Raw genomic sequence first — 21,481 nt, 5'->3', positions numbered from 1 at the left:
TATCAAGCTGAATTCTCATAACAAACCATCCATAACTATCCTTCAATTTTCATTCTTACTTTCTAAAATCAAGCTTAAAACTCAATAAAACAGGGACAATTCTTACCTCAGAACAATCTTGATTCTTGTTTGGCTTCAATTGCTTCAAACCACCTTGATTCCTCTCCTAAATCTCCCAACCTCAGCCTTCCTCTTCTTCCCTTTTCTTCTGGCTTTTTCCTCAAATTTCAGCATAAACCCAATTGTGACTAAGTATAAAACGTGAATCCTTTTTCCCCCAACTGAACCTTATCTAACCCTTGCCTAATGACCACTTTACCCTTCCATCTATTTCCCCTTCTAACTAAACCTCAAGGCCCTTTTTGTCATTCCTACTTTCTTACAATTCTACCACTTCTTTCATCTAAACTTGTTACTCTCAGCAGTTACTTATGGTTACTCAATCTCTGATAACCATTAACCACTAATTCTCAACTCAACTTACAAAATTCCCAAAGTACCCCTAGGCTCCTCCCGAGCCGGGTATAACATCCCGTTGTGACTTTTAAGCTAACTATCTCTCTAGGACCGTCTCGGCACGTGCATCACATTAATATCACCACACTCATGTGGTGCAAATCACATAATACAATTATCACATTTATGCCTTCAACGGGCTAAAATTACCAATTTACCCCTAACATACAAACGGGGTCCACATGCATATTTATACCACCTAAACATGCATTCTAATCACATATTCATTCAAATTCATATATTAGCATATTAACTCACTTATTGCCCTCCAGGCATGTTAATCAAAGTCCTAAACCTTATTAGCAACTTGGGATGTTACACCCATCATGTCACTTCTGTGACACTTACCATTAATTCCTAAAACGTGACAATGAAGTGTTGTCTAATCAATAAGTAATGGGGATAATGGGCCACATGGCCTAAACCAGTCGTGGGGTGCCTGAACACGCACGTTTATGCTGCGTGTCCGAGAATTCAGGAATGGAGTAGACACGTGATGTCTGATATGCGCACGTTTACATTGCGTGGTTGACTTTATAAAGGGTCGAAGGTGTCAGCTCCAGGTCGTACCTCGAGCTTGATGTAGTCCCAGCTCGTGGTGCCCACACTGCTAACTCGATGCCTTCGAGTATTGATGGACCCAAAACGGGTATGTTTAAAAATTTATACTCGCAAGCGCACGAATCGTATTTATAGAATAGTTTTCGTGTAAGCACGAGGTCGAACCCAAAGGAGTTGTCTAAAATAAAAAAGAAAACTATTTTAAATCAAAAGTAATAAATTCTAACCTAGTTCCAAAGATTGATGAGTTTTAACATTATGAACATAAAATAAAAGATTGAAAAATAAAGCTATTTAAGATAATGAAAATAAACCAATAATGATTTGACAATAAGTGTTAAAAGAAAAGATTATTAAGATACTAGAATCCACAAAATGTAAGTTTAATAATATTTATTAGTATATTGATTCCCAAGTTTTAGTGATAGTTAAAATAAATCAAACTATCATTTTCAAAATAGATTTATAATTTTAAGCACAAATTACTTCTAAAAATATAGGATTTTTCTTCACTTTTCAAAATTATAATTTCAAAGTATTTAGTGTAAATCAATCTAATGAAATAACAAATAAATCAATGAACATTATTTATAAGGCAAAACATAATATTTTTGTTCTAAGCATGGATGTGTACAATTTAATGACACATCTTACACAAAGAATATTATGTTTATGCACTAATGAAGAACAAATTGTAAATATGTTCTAACAATCTAAAATACAAGATATTTAAGATGAAAGAAATATATGAAGAAGAAAAACCCATAAACTTTGTTGCATTACAAGGGAAATCAACATACACATAAACATTACCTAATTACAAGTTGCTTCATCATGATCTTAATAATCTTATGAAAAAGATTAGAAGCACATAACTAGAGTAAAAATTACAAAATAAATGACATACATACTTGCAAAATGCTCTTGAAAAACCCAAATGGAAGAGAGAATGGTAGAGAGAAAATGGGAGAAAAAAGATGGTAACCAAAATTAAGCACCCTAAAATGGTCTTGAAATACCATATTTATAGCCAAAATGAGATTATTAAAATAATCAATTTAAATTAGTTAAATTGATTAAATTAATTAAATAAAATAAATATGGTATGTAGAGGTAAAATATAGGGTGTAATGATGATGTTGTGGTGAAAATGTGTAGACAAAAGGGTAAAAAGTTGGCAATTTTGTCATAGGGGACGAAATGCAAAATGATGGGCTCAAGAGGTGGCTGATGGTGTTGGTGGCAGGTGGTTTCGGCTGGGCTGTGACTGGGCCGAATGGGCCTGGCAGATGGCTGCTTGGTGACTTGTTGGTGCATGGTCTTCGGGGGTTCTGATGGAAATGCATAAGGAGAAGACTTTGGTGGGCAACTGGCATGTGAAGGAGAGGCTTGGGCGTGGGAAGTCTTCAGCTGGAGGAGTTGATGGAAGGCTTGGACGTGGGCCTGGGCTCTAGCGTGGGCCTGGTGGTCATTTGAAAAAAAGACCATTTTTCTTGTTACTTTCTACAAAAATATCACTTTTATTTCTTTTTCTCTTCTTTTTCAAGCATAAAAAAAATTGCAAAGTACAACCTACAAAATAAGTAAATATTAAATTAGAATCAAATATTTTCAATTATAAAATAACTCATATTAATTCCATGAAAATACTAATTGAAATTTAATTTACTTTGACAATTAAGCTCAATAAAATCACATTTTTTAACTTATAATCTAACAAAACAAATTTCAAATAATTAAACTACAACATATTATAATAAAATATATATAAAAACATATAAAAATCTAGAAAACTACAATAAGACTAATAAATTAAAAATTACATAAAAACTTTAATAAGTTAATTAAAAACTCAAGAACTAAGCAACAACTAGCATATAAAATATGGTAAAATAACTCTATTTTGTAGAGTTATCAAGTATTCTTACTAAACCTTTGACTATCTCGAGCTAAAGAGGTGGAGACCCGTAACAGTAACTCCGGGTAGGTGGCCTCCACGTGGCTGATAGGATTATGCCTTTTTCCAGCTCGCTAATAACTCGTGGATGTTTAGGGCGTACAAAGTCCATCTACACTTTCCAAGACAACTCAACTACTCAAAACAACCACCGCTAATAAAGGTTGGTTGCTTGTAAGGAAAATTAACAAAAGAGAATTACTATGCCAAAATCATATTCTTTTTTTTTTTTTTATCAAAAGGAAAAATTTTATTGATCAACAACCTGCTACAATTCACAAAGGCTGGAATAAACCACCTCAAAAAACTCACAAGTTACAGATTACTAACAAAGTTTAGCATTTGTCTTTCTCTAGGAGAACAATTACAGCCAATTAAATTCAGCACTCTAGCTTTGATTGAAAATCTTATCAATTGATCAATCTTATGCACAGGCAAGCAACTCTTCTCAAGCCAACACTGGTTCCTATTGAGCCCGATGAGATACACAGTAGCAGCACAAGCTGCATGAGCCACCATCGAATACCAACCTATCCGAGGCAAGGACAACCAATGGATCCAATTCATGTACTGAACTGGCCAAGATATCCCTCGCAGCCACCCTTGGACAGATTGCAGAATTTTCCTGGAGAAAACACACTAAAAAAAAGATGAGAATGACTTTCATCTTCTTGATAACAAATCGGGCAGCTTAAGGAGATAAGAGGAACATGACAATGATGAAGCCAGTCCTTAGTGAACAGTTTCTGGTTCACAGCAGCCAAAGAATAAACTGATGCTTAGGAGCCGAGAGCCTGCACCAAACAACTTTCTCATAATGCACCAAAGTGCCAGGAAACACAGTCGAATAAAGAGTGCCCAGCTGAAGTTTTCCATTCCTAACAGCAGCCTCCAACTCAGCTCTAGACACAACATGACAGAATTTGATGATTTTCCTCCAATACCAACTGGTATCATGTTTTAACAGATAATCCCAAATAGAGTCTCCTTCTAAGTAAACACAATTGACCCATTTAACCCAAAGCATGTCCTGCTTGGAAGAAACAGCCCAAATGAACTTAGCCAACATTATTTTGTTCCAAGAAGAACTCTCCCTGCAACCCAAACCACCAAAGCACTTTGGTTTACAGACATGCTCCCAAGAGATCATGTGAAGTTTGCTTCTATTATCCTTCTCACCCCAAAGAAACTTTCTACAAAGACAATCTATAGCTCTGACTACTTTTTGAGGTAACTGAAAAATATTCATCCAATAAGAGCGAATCCCCAACAAAACAGAGTTAATTAATTGGACCCGACCAACATAAGATAAATGGCGACTAGCCCAACCATTCAATCGAGTTCTCATTTTCTCAAGGATAACTTCACAGTCACTTGCCCTCCATTTAGTTGGTCTCAACGGAACACCCAAATAACTCAAGGGGAAATGCCCTTCAATCAAATTAGAACACTGAAGCAGAGTAATTTTATCCTCAGCAACAAGCCCACCAATATATATTCTAGATTTGCTTTGATTAATTGAAAGACCCGAGGACTTGGTGAAAGTTTTGAACACTTGCTGAATTATCTTGACTGAGCTCGGGTTAGCTTTGCAAAACAAGAGGAGGTCATCAGCGAAACAAAGACTAACAAGTTTTAAATACTTACATAAAGGATGAAATATGAACTCTTTCTCCATAGTAGCCTTTAACAACAAACGAGTGAGATAACCATCACCATGACAAACAATAAAGGCGATATTGGGTCTCCTTGTCTGAGACCTTTAGCTCCTTGGAACTGACCTTAAATGCTGCCATTCATCACTAAGGAATAGGAAGACCCCCTAAGGAAAACCATGACCCATCTAATAAATCTCATCGGAAAACAAAAAGCATTAAGGAGGTTTTCCAAAAAATCCTATTCAATTGAGTCATACGCCTTGCTAATATCAATCTTCATAAGACAACGAGGGGAAATATTTTTCCTATTATAACCTTTAAGTAAGTCTTGAAGAATAAGCACATTATGGGCAAGCAAGCGATGCTTAATAAAGGTCCCCTGATTCTGATTGATCAAAGAAGGAAGAACAGGTTTTAGCCTATTGCACAACATTTTGGATATGCATTTGTATATAGTATTGCAACAAGCAATAGGTCTAAAATCAGAAGCATTTACTGGCTGGTCCACTTTCAAGATTAGAGATAAGAGAGTATTATTTAAAGACTGAGGAATGCAAGCTGACTCAAAAAATTCAAGAATAGCAAAAGCAATTTCCTTACCAATATTCTTCCATAATGCTTTAAAAAATCCCGCCCCATACCCATCCGGACCTGGGATTTTGAGAGAATGTATGCTAAACATCGCTGCTTTAACCTCTAGGATAGTGAACGGCTTGATCAAACTCAGTTGGGCTTCACTGCTCAAAACCGAGCCATAACCTATTGCTTGAGCATAAAAAAAAACCCGTAGCTTGGCTAGCTGTACCCAGAAAGCTTTTAAAATGATGCAGAAAATTATTAGTAACTTTAGAGTAATCATCAATGATCAGCCCTTCATCAGAAACATAGGATACAATCCTATTAGATAACTTCCTTTTCTTTAAACTAGTATGAAAAAAAGGAAGAGTTGTCATCCCCAAATCGTAACCAATCTATTTTACTCTTTTGATAGAGATAACTAGCATACAATTTCTCTTGCTTCTTAAACTCAAGAAAAGCTTCACGATCCTCATTACGTAACATACTATTGGACGGATCAGCAAAGCATTTAGAATGAGCTTGCTGATATAAGCTTTTGCTTCTCTCATAGTTACAAGCTACATCCCCCATTACCTTCCAGTTAAACTCCTTCAAGACATGCTTAAGACGGGTAAGTTTCCAGCTGATTTGCTCTAAACCTCTGCCATTAAACCTTAATGTTTTCAACCAGTTAGATAATATCGTTACTCTAAATTGAGGGTGAGAGATCCACATGTTATAAAATCGAAAAGGCTTCACCCCAACCCTTAGAGCAGAAAGATTTTTTATCAGAATAAGAGAATGATCTGATCCAATCTCCCATTGAGAACAAGCCGAAACTAAAGGGTATTCATCTAGCCAAGATTCATTAACAAAAACCCTATCCAACTTGGAAAAAATACGAGCCTCTCCTTCTTGATTATTAGACCAAGTGTAAAAAGGACCCATAATCTTCATTTCTTCAACTAAACCAAGATCAAACCACTGTCTAGCATCCTCCATTTCTTTCATTGTGATAGGCCTGCCACCCAATCTATCATTCGGAGCAAAAACAACATTAAAATCCCCAAGAATCATCCAAGCTTTACTAGGCCAATGCAAATGGGACAAATCATGCCATAAGGATCTCCTCGTCTCCAAACTATTAGAGCCATAAACAAATGTAAGACAGAAACCAGGTTTATTGTATAATCTCACTTGACAGTGTAAGAATTGGTCACTTTCCTGGATCACATCAAGATGCACCAACTTAGATTTCCAAATCACTAAAATTCGACCCTCCACTGATTCACTACTGTAATACTCCCAACCAAAAAAGGTAGAACTCCTAACTTCTTTTATTTTTGCTCCCTTGATTTTTGTTTCAAGAAGAGCCCCAATCCCAATTTTATTCAGTCTACAAACATCCAGAACTATCTTCTATTTATTCAACTTATTCAGCCCTCTAACATTCCAACTCATTATGTTGCTGCAATCCATACTTATATGATGTGGATGGGACTGTAGTTGCTGGTTTCTGATATTCCTGAAGGACACTAAACTGGTTTATGGCCAGTTTAACTGGTTTATGAACTCCCTGCCTCTTGTCTCTTGTAGTTTTCGGAGAAATCCAATGAGTTTCTACCGGATTAGTAGAAGCCTGGACAGTAGCTAACTGAGAAGAATTTGCTTGAGGAATTAAGTCACCAGCAATCGGACTTACAGTTTTCTCAATCTCAGCAATCACATCATTTGGGTGTATTGTCTTCTCTGCCTCAATTTGGCAATCATATTCTTTTTTCTTATCATTAAAATTTATTTTCTTAAAAAGAAAGAATATACATATTTTTTGTACAATTTGTTGGAGGAAAAGTGAATTTTAAATCTGACATCCCCAAACAACTATCGAGGGGTTTTCCCTCTCTTTGAATTTAGCTTTTTGCTTCAAGTTCGCCAGCGATGGAAATCTTTCTCGACTCACAGATAAGGGATGTATGATTCCCGAACCTTAACAAAAAGGATTGAGCTCCGCGCATCCCTTGATCTCCGCCTAACCGGGGCTAGGCTAGTTTCAGTGTTTGGTTCCTGACTTGATGGGATGGGAGTCACAAGGCTTTAAAGAAGGCCGAGGAACGGGAATGAACGAGATTCGTTTTGGTTTTTATGCTTTGACCTTGCTTATATATCAAGGCTGAGTTGCTGCTATTGCCAATGCTTTCAACACATGTAAGACCATTTTAAAATGTTGATGCCACAATAGTCTAATCCAACACTAATGGTCTCTTTCCAATACCACAAATTAATCACATGAGTCCATTTTGAGCATCCAATTTGACAAGTGCAGGACACCTCTATCTGAAATGGAGTTAATACATTTACACATGAGCCCTGAGAAAATACCTACCCTTGACAAAGACACCCTTTTTCTCTCTTCTAGGACTAAGAAACCCTATTTTCCCGTCAAGAGTTTGAACTTTCTTCATAATTTATTATTTCAAGGCAATTGTTTGAAAGGAAAATAAAGGAACTTTGACAAATACAATATCTAGAAGCTGAAACAATAATGATTGTATGTCTCAATTCTCAAAAGTTACGAAAAATATAATTTCATAAATGAGAAAGTCTTTCTATTAGGTTCATATTCTTTCATTACCTTATTGATTGAACAATTAATATTTGGTGACCATTACATGCACCACCAAACACACCCATATGTTAATATGGACTATGTTGGTTGTGGTTCCTTGCTCTACTAGTACGCCTTTTTTAATATATATATATATAATTAATTAATTAATAACGATTGACATAAGTTATGGACAAAGGGAATAATTTTATATGGATGGAATCATGTTGTGATGACCTGCCACAAATGCTTTAAAAATCAAAAGTATATGTCTTGAATTGTCCGAAAAAATTTAGTTAAAAAGCCAGGTTTTTTGCTTTTTTAGACAAAAATATAGGTTAATTATATCCTATATATACTGCCAATGACCTTTTGTGGGGTGGTTGGAGCTTAAGCTTTGTAACTCAAGGTGGGAGTTGAACCTCATACCACCAATTTGTGTATATTACATAATATGTATAAATTTGTATGATGTTGCAAGATTGGTAGGTCTTTCATGTGGTGGTAATTATGGTGCTGATATTCATTTTTTGTGATGAAGTTCGACACTAATTCTCCAAAAATATAACTAGTGGATTGTGTCGGGTTGGACTTTGTACATGTTAGTGAGGAATCATTACCATTTGAGTTATTATGTACATATTATTTGTAAGATGTAATGAATTTTAAAAAAAAATATTATATCCTATATATACCAACTTAAAAATGACAAGAAATTATTTTCTCATTTTATAAATAATACGTGTCATTTCTCATAGTCTAATGGCAATTTAAATATTCAATATACTTTTTCACTTTATAATAAAAAACAAAAATTAATGTACTTTTTCTTAAAACAAAATCTCTTATTCTTCTTTGAAAAGATTAAATTTTGTACTCAATTTTTTCCCCGATTTTTTTTCCTTCTAATATATTTTATCCAAGTACCTCATCTTCGATTATTTCGACGGTTTTATTTTTTCCATTAGCATTTAACATGTATAAGCCCAACATTTTTCTTATTTAAAGAGTGATATAATTTTCAAGCATACATAATTTGAATTAATGTAATTGATAGTCTCATCTCATTTTTTGTCGGACTCTCGGGTCAAATAAGCCGCCAACCCAGTCAATTAAATAATTTTTAAAAAAATCAGGTGTCAACGACGCGTGCATCTTTTCTTACCTTAGAGCCCACTCCCTCTCCATCTCACTTTCTCTTTCATTTTATCGCGTCTTCACTTTCCGGGAAAATTCTCTTCTCTCTCTCCCCCATATAAATACAGCACACTAACTCCAATTTCACCATCCTCTATCTCGCTCCAGTTTTCAACTAAACAGGTCTCTGGTTCCTCTCCTCTCTCATACATACCCAAACCAAACCCACCTCAACTTGTTCTGTTTACACAGATTATTTTTCTTTTTTCTTTAATCCGAAATTATCTTAATTAATTAGGAAATGAATTCAGCCAAACCACTTGCTCTTCCAATAATTGGGTTTTTTTTGTTGATTCTGATGAAACTGAGTTATGGACAGAGCACAACAGCTCCTTCTCCGGTAGCACAGGGTCCATCCAGCGATGGTTAGTTTCTTATTTTCTTCTTCTTTCTTTTTATTTAAAATTTTTATAAATATATATATGTGCATATTTCGGAAATGGATTTTGGCTAATCTGATTAAACAAAAATATGCTAATCTTATCCATTTTATTTGTTGATTCAGGACAAGCTATTGATCAAGGAATCGCTTATGTTCTTTTAGCTTTGGCTCTGGCAATCACATACTTAATACACTGAGTTTTGGTCTTAATTCTATAATCAGATGAATTTATATTGTATATTGTATATTAATTCATATTCTTTTATGATTTTTTTCTCTCTCTCCTTTTATTTAGTTTGGAGGAATATAAGCAGTACTTTTGTGATATGTAAGCAAAATGAGACAATAAAACAAAGTATTTATTCTTTATTTAAAAAAAATATTTTTTTTGGGTGATCTCATGATAATTTACATGAAAATGCATTCAGAGAAGTAACCAAAAAAAATTTGTGCAGTGGCTTATTTTAATAATAATGTAATTCTTAAATCAATGTGGGGTTAGATAAATCAGTGTTCAATAAAATAATTTGGTAGTGAAAAAAGCTAGATTTTCCACTTGCACTTACATCTTTCCTTTTTTTTTTCCTCTTTTGAAACAAGTTGTATCTTTGTTTTAGATTGTTGTTATTATTTGAGTAGAGCACATATATTGATGAATTCGGTTTGTTAATTTTCATTATTGGAGACAAATTTTTGGCTCATTAATTATTTTGTTCTAGCCATTTTTAAGCTACTTTTAAGTGATAAAGAGTATATTCTATTCCTAATCAAAAGATGACTCCATTAAAAACAATTGAGTAGTAATAATAATACTGGAGAAAAATTAATTCCAATATCTTTTTTTCTACTCATTGAAATTTTGTTGTAGTCTGCATATAATTTTTTAAGAGCCCACCTAACAAAATGATATGGACTGAAACCAAGGTTATATTTAGAAAAAGAAAAATATATATATATATATATATATATGATTCTTAATATTCTAATATTTTGTTGACGTGAATATATATTTTTCAACAATTTTTCAAAAATATGGTTTTTATACAATTAGTGTGCAAAAATATGGTAATTATACTTTTTTTAATTTGTATGAAAAAATTTATTAAACAAGAAGTTGAAGTATGGAAAATACAATTATTAGCTAACTAAAATATGGAAATGCCACATTTTTTTATTATAATCATATATTTTTTATTATGAAGGTAATTTTATTTTATTTTTTTATTTTTTTATTTTTTCTTTCATTTTTTATTATTTTTTCAGTTATTTTTTCTTTCTTTTTTTTCCTTACTTATTTTTTCTTTCATTTTTTCCTTACTTATTTTTTCTTTTTTTTTTCTACTAATTTTTTCTTTCATCATTTTTTTCTTTCAATTTTTCCATTCTTCTTCTTCTTATTTTCATTTATTAATTTTTTTCCTTTCATTTATATTATTTTGTTTTTTTTTCATATTTTTTCAGTTTTTTTTCTTCTTTTTTTTCATTCTATTTTTTCTTCATTTTTGTATTTATTATTTTCTCCTTCTATTTTTTTTTCTTTTTTCACACATATGAGATTTTTTTTCTTTCTTTTTTTCTTCTTCCATTTTTTCTTTTTTTTTCAATTTTTTCTACCAATTTTTTCATTCATTTTTTTCTTTACATTTTTCTATTATTTTTCTTCTTCTTTTCAATCTTATTTATTCATCTATTTTTTTTTTCATTCATCGTTTCTTTTGTTTTTTTTTTTCATTTTTGTACTTATTCTTTTCTCATTCCATTTATTTATTTTTCATTTTTTTCACACATATATTTTAACATTACATAATTATTTTACTATTTTTTTATTATTATCTTCTATTATTGTAATTTTTTATAGTTTTTTCCACTATATGTAAAAAAAATTCAAATCAATTTTTTCAGCATTTTCTTTTTACTGTAACACTTATAGAAATACCAAAATTTGGAAAGAAAACTAATAAAAATATGAAAACGTGAATGGGTAACTGGTTACCTTCATGTTCTTTGTGTGTATATTTCTGGGGGTAACTGGTTACCTTCACATTCTGGTGTGTGTATATTTATGGTTTCTTTATGGTAACTGGTTACACATGTTACTAAAATCATAGTTACTTCTTCTTCCTTTTTTAATGAAGTGTTCTTCCACTTTTTCCTTCAAATTTGATGTTTCTTTTCATATTTAATATGAGTAACTCGTCACCCCTCTTAGGTAACTGGTTACCCATCTTATGACAGAAAGTTACTCATCTCAGGATAATTGGTTACCACTGGGTACCCCTCCTGGTGCATGTTATTTAACCTAGTTCTAAGATTTTTTTTACATAACTGTCAAAGATCAATAAAGTAACTGGTTACCTTACCCAGAATTTGAAAAAAAAAGACGTACAATCTAAAAAAAACGTGTTTATAATAAATAAAAAATAATTTTAAAAACAATTCATATTACAAAAAAAAAAATTGCAAAACAACTAAAGAAAATTTTAATATAAAATTAGTAATATAAAAACAATATAAAAAAACAAATAAGCTAAAAAAAATAATAATCAAATTTCAAACTTACCCTTCCAAATTAATAAAACTTGATTAAGAGTAAAACTATGGCATAAACCAACTTTTATACAAAAATATGGGAAAATAAACCCATAAAAGTGAAAATTATTAAAAAAAGCCATAGATTAACTTTTTTTGAAAAAAATCCATAAACCCATAAAAGTGAAAATTATTAAAAAAAGCCATAGATTAACTTTTTTTGAAAAAAAAAAGCCATATTTTTGCACACTCTAATAAAAATCTCATATAAAATGTAATTTACTCCTTAATTAACATTTCTTGTAGCAATCAGATTTCTAACAAGGCCAAACCTTTCAGCAATTAATTTCAATTTAAAAAAAAAAAAAAAGAGAGATTATATATTTGATGTGGCAATGAAATAATGTCAAAAAAAAAATTTAATGGGCTTTCCCGTGGGCTTTGATTGGGCTCCACAAGACTGTAATCTGAAATGTTTGCATACCTTCATGGTACTTTACTACTAAAATTTAAAGTTAAGGAATTATACAAAATCAGTTTTAGTTTCATTTTAAACAATAAAATAAATCAACTAAAAAAGTAGTTGAAGTCAGAAGTGACATAAAGTCATTAATTAAAATTTAAAAATAACACAAAGTGTAATAAATTCTAACATTTACACTACATTACAAATAGAAAATTTGGTTTGGATCCTTTATGGTGCAAGCTCAACTCTGTACAGGAGGAGCATAAAAGAATAGAAAGTAGTTCATTGATGATGACACCACTCAATTGACATGAAAAAAAAAAGAGGACCGAATTAGGGTATTACCATTTCATGTTACCAAATAACTATTACTATTTACTAATATTACTTTCAGCTTTTTAAAAAAAAAATATAATAATACTTTTAGCTACCATACCTAAATTGAAAAAACAAAAAACAAAATTTTATTTACTTTTAGTGGGAGCGGATTGTAAGTTGCAATAATGCTTCCATATTCATGCCCATTTCTAATATTATTTTATGATATGTTGTGTATGTATTTAGAACTTCAAATCTAGTAATACATCATTATGGGCATCTTTCAATATATAATATTAAAACCAAGAGGAATCTTAGTGACAGGACTTTCAACCATTTTTACAGCTCTCCAAATGCAAAAATAAACCCATTTACAAGTTTTCATATTTCTATCTAGAAACCAGAGCACAACCATTGCCAAAAGTCAAAATTGAGAGAAAATTAAAAAAGAAGTCTTGTGTTACATGTAATGATTAAATTAATGAATGGTTCAAGACATCTTGAGTAGTTTACGGGCCTTTTTGACATAACTTTGGAATTATTTTAGTCTTAGAATTACTTTGAAAAGTATTTTGGCTAAATTTTTTTAAGTGAATTTCATGTATGGAAGTTGTTCCTTGAGAAGTAAATATCTATTAGCTTTTCTTCTTTTGATTTCTTTTTTTAAAAAAAACAATAAATAAGTTGGTTTAAGTTCAAATTAATTATTTTAAAATTTGTAATTTTTTTTCTTAAAATTTAATTACAAATTAAAATATATTTTTATGATTTAAAAATGTTTTTTAAAATATATTATGGGCTCGATTGTCATTATTTTTAGACAATAAAAGAAGAGAAAGTTAAAAAAAAAAGTTACTATTTTGATATTATAATTGAAAAAAATATATTTTATTATACTAGGTGCAAGCAATGTGCAATGCATGTTTACTTAATTTTATTTAAAAAAACTATTACGTTTTTATGATTTTCATATAAATTTTAAATAAATAAACAATATTATATATATAAAAGAATGACATAAACATATTAAAATAAAAATTAAACCTAAATATTATTTATGGTTTTTTTAAAATAAAAATATATGATAACGTTTTAGATCATAAACTACACTATTTAGTATATAAAATATTCATGATATTATTTAAATCACACATTTATAATTGGAGAAAAATTTGTTTATTATTAATAGAAGATAAATGTTATTCTATTTTTTTATGTCGTTACTACCACCTATATATAATGTATTTATAAAGTTTGTTGTTATTTAATATGAATATATATTTAGTTAAGTTACGTTAAGCAATAAAAAAAACATGTTTTCTTTATAAATATAAATGATAAAATTTTTAATAAAAATTAAGATTATGTATTATATATTATTATAATAATGATATTTTATAATATTTGAGTTCATATTATTATAATTATTAAATATCTAGTCGTGTATTAAATATTATTATAATAATAATCTTTTATAATATTTGAATTTATATTAATATAATTAATAAATATCTATTTTTAATAACTTTTTCAAATCACATATTTATGATTGAAGAAAAAACTTATTTATTCTTGATAGAAGATAAATGTTTTTATAATTTTTTATATAGTTACACAGTCATAATATTTATACACACATGTCACCTATATATAATGTATTTATAATTGAAGAATTTTCAATGGTTACGTCTCCATGAGTGGTTAATTTTTAGTGGCCTGCTATAAAAAATTTAACATATTTTAAATATATAAATTTCTATATTTAGATTACAATTTTGGAACTAAAATTGTATTTTTAAATATATAAATTAATAATTAATTATTTTTAGAATAATAAATAATTTTTAAAAAAATAATAATAATTAATTGATACTTTTATTATTTTCTTCCGTTTTTTAACTTTTGAAAATAAGTATTATATTTGTCTCCATTTTTTTAAAGTTTTTTATACGTTTTACTCACTAAAAGTAATTTTATAAAACAAAAAAAAAAAGAAAGGGAAAACTTTAAAACCATGACTCTCAAAATAATAGAGCTATATTTGAATGATAAAGTTCATTATATTTATACATTCCAAAAAAATATAAAGTCATCCTATTAGTTAAAAAATATATATTTTTAACACTTTTTCTGAATGTTTTTTTTAGCATTCTCTAATTTCTCTTTTTTGTTAATTTTATTTTATCTTATTTTCATATATATATTTTAAATCATGTATATTTTTTTAGGAAAAAACTTTTAGTTTTTATATATATTTTTTTGTTTTAATTTATTCTATCTAAATATATAATATATATTATTTATATGTATTTTCTAGAACATCAAAAAAATGTTTAAATTAGCTAGAAAAGTAAGATTTCCAATGAACAAAAGCAAAAAAAAAAAAAAAAACAATAAATATATAGATGGATTATCTTGACAAATCAAAGTCTTTTTTTCTTTTTTGAGCCGTGTAGTGGTTGGTCAGATATGGGGCTACAATCGACTGTAAGAAGAAGATGGTTACTTTTGAGCCTGAGGGCAAGGACCCTTTTGTTTTTGTGGGTGCGGTATGTGGACCCCGCGTATCCATGATTTCAGCGTTGAGAGCCAGAGACTTGTTGCGGGGAGGATGCAGAGGTTTTCTGGCCAATGTAGTGGATACTACTAGGGTTATGTCAGCAGGGCCGGGAGAGACCAGATTGATGTGTGAGTTTTTAGATGTATTTCCTGAGGATGTACCAGGGTTGCCGCCGCGCAGGGAGATTCAGTTTGAGATTGAGTTAGCACCGGGGACAGAACCAGTATTGAGGGCACCATATAGGATGACTCCAGCTGAGTTGAAGGAACTAAAGATACAGTTGCAAGAACTTCTGGATTTGGGGTTCATCAGGCCTAGTTATTCTCCATGGGGCGCTCCGGTGCTGTTTGTTAAGAAAAAGGACGGGACTCTGAGGATGTGTATAGACTACAGAGAATTGAACAAGTTGACTATCAAGAATAAGTACCCTCTACCAAGGATTGATGACTTGTTCGATCAGCTGCAGGGAAAGATGGTGTTCTCAAAGATTGATCTTCGATCTGGTTATCACCAACTGAGGATCAAAGATGAGGATATACCGAAGACGGCCTTACGGACACAGTATGGGCATTATGAGTTCTTGGTCATGTCTTTTGGTTTGACCAACGCCCCAGCAGCTTTCATAGACCTAATGATCAGAGTGTTCAAGGAATTTCTGGATCAATTCGTTATCGTTTTCATCAACGCCATTCTAGTGTACTCCAATTCAGAGGCAGAGCATGAGCTTCATCTCCGACAGGTTTTGCAGAGGTTGAGGGAGCATCAGTTGTATGACAAGTTTAAGAAGTGTGAGTTTTGGTTGCCAGAGGTGACTTTTCTTGGGCATGTAGTTGGAGCAGAAGGGATTAAGGTAGATCCATCCAAGGTGGAAGCAGTAAGGGATTGGCCGAGGCCAAGAAACGCCTCAGAGGTGTGGAGTTTCCTTGGATTGGTAGGTTATTACAGACGGTTCGTAGAGGGGTTCTCAAAGATTTCTTCACCAATGACAGAATTGACGAGGAAGAATCAGGAGTTTGTTTGGTCAGAGAAGTGTGAGAATAGCTTTCAAGAGTTGAAGCGACGGCTTATTTCTGCACCTGTGCTGAGTCTTCCTTCGGAGGAAGGAAATTTTGTAGTCTATTGTGATGCATCGAGGATGGGTTTAGGCTGTGTGTTGATGCAGAATGGGAAAGTTATAGCTTATGCATCGCGGCAGCTGAAGGAGTATGAGCAGCGGTATCCAACTCATGATTTGGAACTAGCAGCAGTGGTATTCGCACTGAAGGTGTGGCATCATTACTTGTACGGGGAGAAGTGCGAGATATACACTGACCATAAGAGTTTGAAGTATTTATTTACTCAGAAGGATCTGAACATGAGGCAGAGACGTTGATTGGAGCTGGTTAAGGATTATGATTGTGATATCCTTTACCATCCTGGGAAGGCCAATGTGGTGGCAGATGCGTTGAGCTGGAGGAGCCCAGGGCAGTTGTATAGTTCCACCCAGATCTCGAGAGAATTAGCTGATGAGATGGCTAGGGTAGAGATATGGTGGTAGGCCAGTTAGCTAATATTACCTTGCAGTCGACCCTGTTAGAGCGGGTCAAGGAGGGTCATTTGGTGGATGCACAGTTGCAGGAAGTTAGGCAACATGTTTTAGCAGGGACAACTAAGGATTATTCTGTTTCCGAGACAGGTATGCTTCGATATCAAGGGCGGATTTGTGTTCCAGCAGATGAGGGGATCAGACGGGAGATACTGGATGAGTCTCACACTACACCGTACTCACTTCATCCGGGTACCACGAAGATGTATCAGGATCTACGGACATTATATTGGCGGCCCGGGATGAAGAAGGATGTGGTAGAGTATGTGTCTAGATGTTTGACATGTCAGCAGGTTAAGGCTGAGCATCAGCGACCAGCGGGATTGCTTCAGCCTTTGGGTATCCCAGAATGGAAGTGGGAGGACATTACGATGGATTTCGTGGGAGGATTACCCAGGACAGTTGGACTTCATGACTCGGTGTGGGTGATAGTGGACAGATACACCAAGTCAGCTCATTTTCTTCCAGTAAGGTCGACATACACTGTAGAACAGTATGCAGAGTTGTATGTGAGGGAGATAGTTCGTCTCCATGGGGTTCCAAAGTCTATTGTGTCAGACCGAGATCCCATCTTTACCTCCAAGTTTTGGGGAGCTTTGCAGAGAGCTATGGGGACTCAGTTGAATTTTAGCACAACTTTTCATCCTCAGACTGATGAACAGTCTAAGAGAACATTCAAGTATTGGAGGACATGCTTAGGGCGTGTGTGATTGATTTCGAGGGGTCTTGGAGTAAGTATTTACCGTTGATTGAATTCTCATATAACAACAACTATCAGTCCACGATTGGGGTGGCCCCTTATGAGATGTTATATGAGAGAAAGTGTAGGTCACCCATACACTGGGATGAAATGGGTGAGAGAAGGTACTTAGGACCAGATATGGTTCAGAGGACTAATGAGGCTATTGAGAAGATTCGAGCTAGAATGCTTGCTTCGCAGAGTAGACAGAAAAGCTACGCTGATCCTAAGCGTAGGAACGTGGAGTTCCAGGTTGGGGACCACGTGTTTTTGCGAGTTTCACCATTAAGAGGGGTGAGGAGGTTTGGAGTGAAGGGCAAGATGAGCCCTCAGTTTGTTGGACCTTTTGAGATCCTTGAGAGGATTGGACAGGTGGCTTATAGGTTGGCCTTGCCACCGTCGCTGTCAGGAGTTCATGATGCATTCCATGTCTCCATGTTGTGAAAGTATGTTTCTGATACAACACATCTATTAAAGTATGAGTACTTAGAGCTACAAATAGATTTGTCCTATGAAGAGCGACCAGTTCAGATTTTGGATCGGAAGGACAAAGTTTTACGGAATAAGGCAATCCCGTTAGTTAAGGTGTTGTGGAGAAATAGCAAGGTCGAGGAAGCGACCTGGGAGTTAGAGACAGCGATGCGGGATCAGTATCCTGAGTTATTCAGGAAAATTTCGAGGACGAAATTCTCAGTAGGAGGGGATAGTTGTAACGACCCCAAATTCACTAATGAGGCTTAAGGGCCTTGATTAGTGTCCCGGGAGGGCATCATTGGGTTAAATGTGATTTGAATGATTTTATTGATTTAAATGCATAATTGTATGATTAAAATGCTTGTATGATTATATTGGTGTTAATAAGATATATATGGTATTTGTGAGAACCACATTATTATGTGGGTAGGTTTGCAGAGCACGACTTGAGGCGATCCTAGGGCTAGATAGCGGGAAAAGTCACAATGGGGCTTAGCAGTTGACTTTGGATAAATCAAGGGTATTTTAGGTACCAGGTAGTTATTTAGATTATTGGGTTATGAAAATAAATATATGGAGATATATTTGAGATTAGGGAGTCTAGGCGGGAATATTGGGGAATTTTACCGTTTTGCCCTCGGGGACGTTTCCGGCACCCCGAGCCTCGGGATTGACTTAACGGGATAAGGTTAGGCTAAAGTTTAAGGAAAACAGTAGAACAGAAAATTAGACCGACCCTTTATTCTCAGCCTTATCTCTCTATTCTCTCTCAAGGAAAACACAAGGAAAAACACTGAAAATCTTAGGGGAAATTCAGTTAGAATTCAGTGGATTGAAGGAGTGATTTAGAGGCTTAGCTCAAGAATCAACCAGGGAACTTAATCAGTACTAAGGTAAGCATTGAATTCCCTTATTTGTGGTTAGAAGTTCTGAGTTTTGGCTGGGTATTGAGATAATTGTAATTTTGATGTTAAGGGCAGAATTAAGGTGGAAAAGCTTGGGAATTGACTTGGATTCTCCTTAGAGAAGTGGTTCAGCAGAAGAGGTAAGCTCTAATTCATGATTTAGAGGTTTCAATCTGAGTTTGTATGGCTGGTTTTAGTGTTTGAAGTTCTTGAGTTTCAGAAATTGAAAATGAGATTCTAGTAGGTTTTTGGGCTAGATTTCTGTTGGGATGTGTTGTTAGAGTCATGATAAAAGTGTTGTGATTGATGGGTTTTGAATTAGGGAGCTTTGGAATGGCTTTGGATGAGCTTTAGATGTTGGAAATTGTGGGTTTTCTGGGCACGAAGGGAAGGGTCGCGACTCTGTTCTAGAACGTTGCGACCCTAAGATGAAGATGAGCCAGGAGGGCTCGACCAGGGGTGAGCGCCGTGGCGCCCAAAGCAAGGGCCGCTGTGCGTGTCTTCTTCCAAGGATGCCTTAGGTTCTGTTTTGGGCCAGGGTCGCGACTAGGCTTCAAGGGTCGCAGCCCTTAGGTGTGTACTTGAACGTTTAAGGTTTTAAAGCACGGGAATCTAGCCTAGAGTGCTCGGGATCGATTTCACCACCGTGCTTGGTGGAATTTGGATTTCTCGAAGTTAGTTTTGTATCCGGAAACCCTTATTTGAATATTAATGGAACCCTACACCTTGGTTATGACTAGGTGCTAAAAGCTAGGGCTCAAGAACGGATCGTGCTTAAGGAGCGTTGCTCGTAATCAGTAACTACAAAGATCAAAGGTAAGAAAACTGCACCTGGTTGTATATCTGTAATGGGACTAAGGGTTCCTTATTGTGTATGCTATAAAGGATGGTATTATTCCATGCAAGCTAATCAGTGAACCAACGGCCTAAGAGTGACAAGGGTTACACTAGCGCACAGGGCGCGGCTTGGCCACTGGTAGCCAAGGACAGCTTAATATGCACTGAGCTCGGTTTAAGCGGGCCGGAGTCAGTGGGATAAACAGAGGGTGCGGCCTAAGTTGTCGGCCCCGATTATTATGTGATATGAATGTTATAAGTAATTAATTGCATCCTTGATTCTGAATATATGCTGAATGGTTAATGTGGATTACTTGATGAGAGTTCATGCTTGGTGAATTTACTATCTGTTATTATTGTTTGTATTGCACATCATGTTTTCTTGTTGGGCCTTGGCTCACGGATGCTACGTGGTGCAGGTAAAGGCAAGGGAAAACTTGATCAGCCTTGATTTGGAGAGCTCCGCGAGCGGAATGTACATGGCCAGCTGCTCAGCCGCCACGGTTGAGGTTTAGGCGGGAACGCAAGACCCATAAATTGTTCATTTTGCCTTAGTATGGCTGACAGTTGTTTGTATTATTTTGGGAGTCTGTAATCCAACTTTTAAACTCTGTTTCTTTTGGGATCCCGTGTATATAACTGCTTAATTATATAAAATGAAACTTTTGGAACCAAAACCATTTTTAACCCTAGCTCATACATGTTTAGTGACACATTTTTACATTAATGGCTTGATTAGCAAGTCTTGCACCTTTATAAGTACACAGTGTAGCGGTCTTGGCTATCCAGGGCGTTACATTTCATATGTGGCGACAAAGGACATTATGCCAAGCAATGCCCCAAAAGGAAAACTGCCATACTGATCTCCCACATTCAACAAACAACGGGCATATCTCTCGAAGAGAATGACCTAGAATCCATCTTCTCTACTAATGACGAGATAAATCCAGAATCCCTCTGTGCATTCGAACAACAGAAGGCTTCAGTGAATTCTACCACATGGAAACTATCAATACAATACAACCATCGCCAATCATCTCCATGCAGATCCTCTCAACAAAGTATGCTCGGCCAGTCAAAGTCACCCAGGCATGAACCCAGAATATCAGAAAATGGCAACTGAGGAATGCAAAGAACTACAGCAACAAGGATTAATCTAACCAACCACCTCTTCATGGGCATGCCATGCTTTCTACGTCAATAAGAGATCGAAGCAAGCTCGAGGAAAACAAAGGCTAGTCATCAATTATAAGCCCTTGAATGAATTTTTGGCAGATGATAAATTCCCCTTACCAAACAAGAATTCCCTATTTGCAAGCCTGTCAAAGGCTAAAATATTTTCAAAATTTGATCTAAAGGCGGGATTTTCGCAGTTGTGTATCAAAGAATAAGATAGGCCCAAAACGGCCTTCTACATTCCAAATCACCACTATCAATGGACTGTCTTTCCCTTTGGTCTCAAAACAGCCACGTCACTGTTCCAAAAGGCCATGACTAAAATCTATGGCCCTATTCTAGATAAGGCCCTAATCTACATTGATGATATATTGCTCTTCTCACAAGATGAACAAGCCCATCACAATCTTCTGGCCCAGTTCATCTCTCTCACAGAAGCCCATGGGGTCATGTTATTC

General features: G+C 34.1%; 1 protein-coding gene and 1 long non-coding RNA gene across 2 annotated transcripts; one reads left to right on the top strand and one right to left on the bottom strand.

Moving 5' to 3' along the window:
• Positions 1 to 4,930: 4,930 nt before the first annotated feature.
• On the bottom strand, positions 4,931 to 8,848 carry LOC133795334 (uncharacterized). The gene is made up of 5 exons (XM_062232788.1): positions 8,783 to 8,848; positions 6,732 to 7,030; positions 5,699 to 6,646; positions 5,538 to 5,616; positions 4,931 to 5,491 (listed from the first exon to the last, which is right to left on the bottom strand). The coding sequence occupies exons 1-5, from the start codon at positions 8,846 to 8,848 to the stop codon at positions 4,931 to 4,933; spliced, it is 1,953 nt and encodes a 650-aa protein (XP_062088772.1).
• A 108-nt stretch (positions 8,849 to 8,956) lies between these two features.
• On the top strand, positions 8,957 to 9,814 carry LOC133797020 (uncharacterized). The gene is made up of 2 exons (XR_009875571.1): positions 8,957 to 9,417; positions 9,558 to 9,814. It is a non-coding gene; the product is annotated as an uncharacterized LOC133797020 (long non-coding RNA).
• Positions 9,815 to 21,481: the final 11,667 nt, after the last annotated feature.

This window comes from Humulus lupulus, chromosome 8, assembly GCF_963169125.1.
Source record: "Humulus lupulus chromosome 8, drHumLupu1.1, whole genome shotgun sequence".
Lineage (NCBI taxonomy): Eukaryota > Viridiplantae > Streptophyta > Magnoliopsida > Rosales > Cannabaceae > Humulus > Humulus lupulus.
Note: the sequence above shows the minus strand (reverse complement) of the source record. Positions and strands in the feature narration are given on the sequence as shown.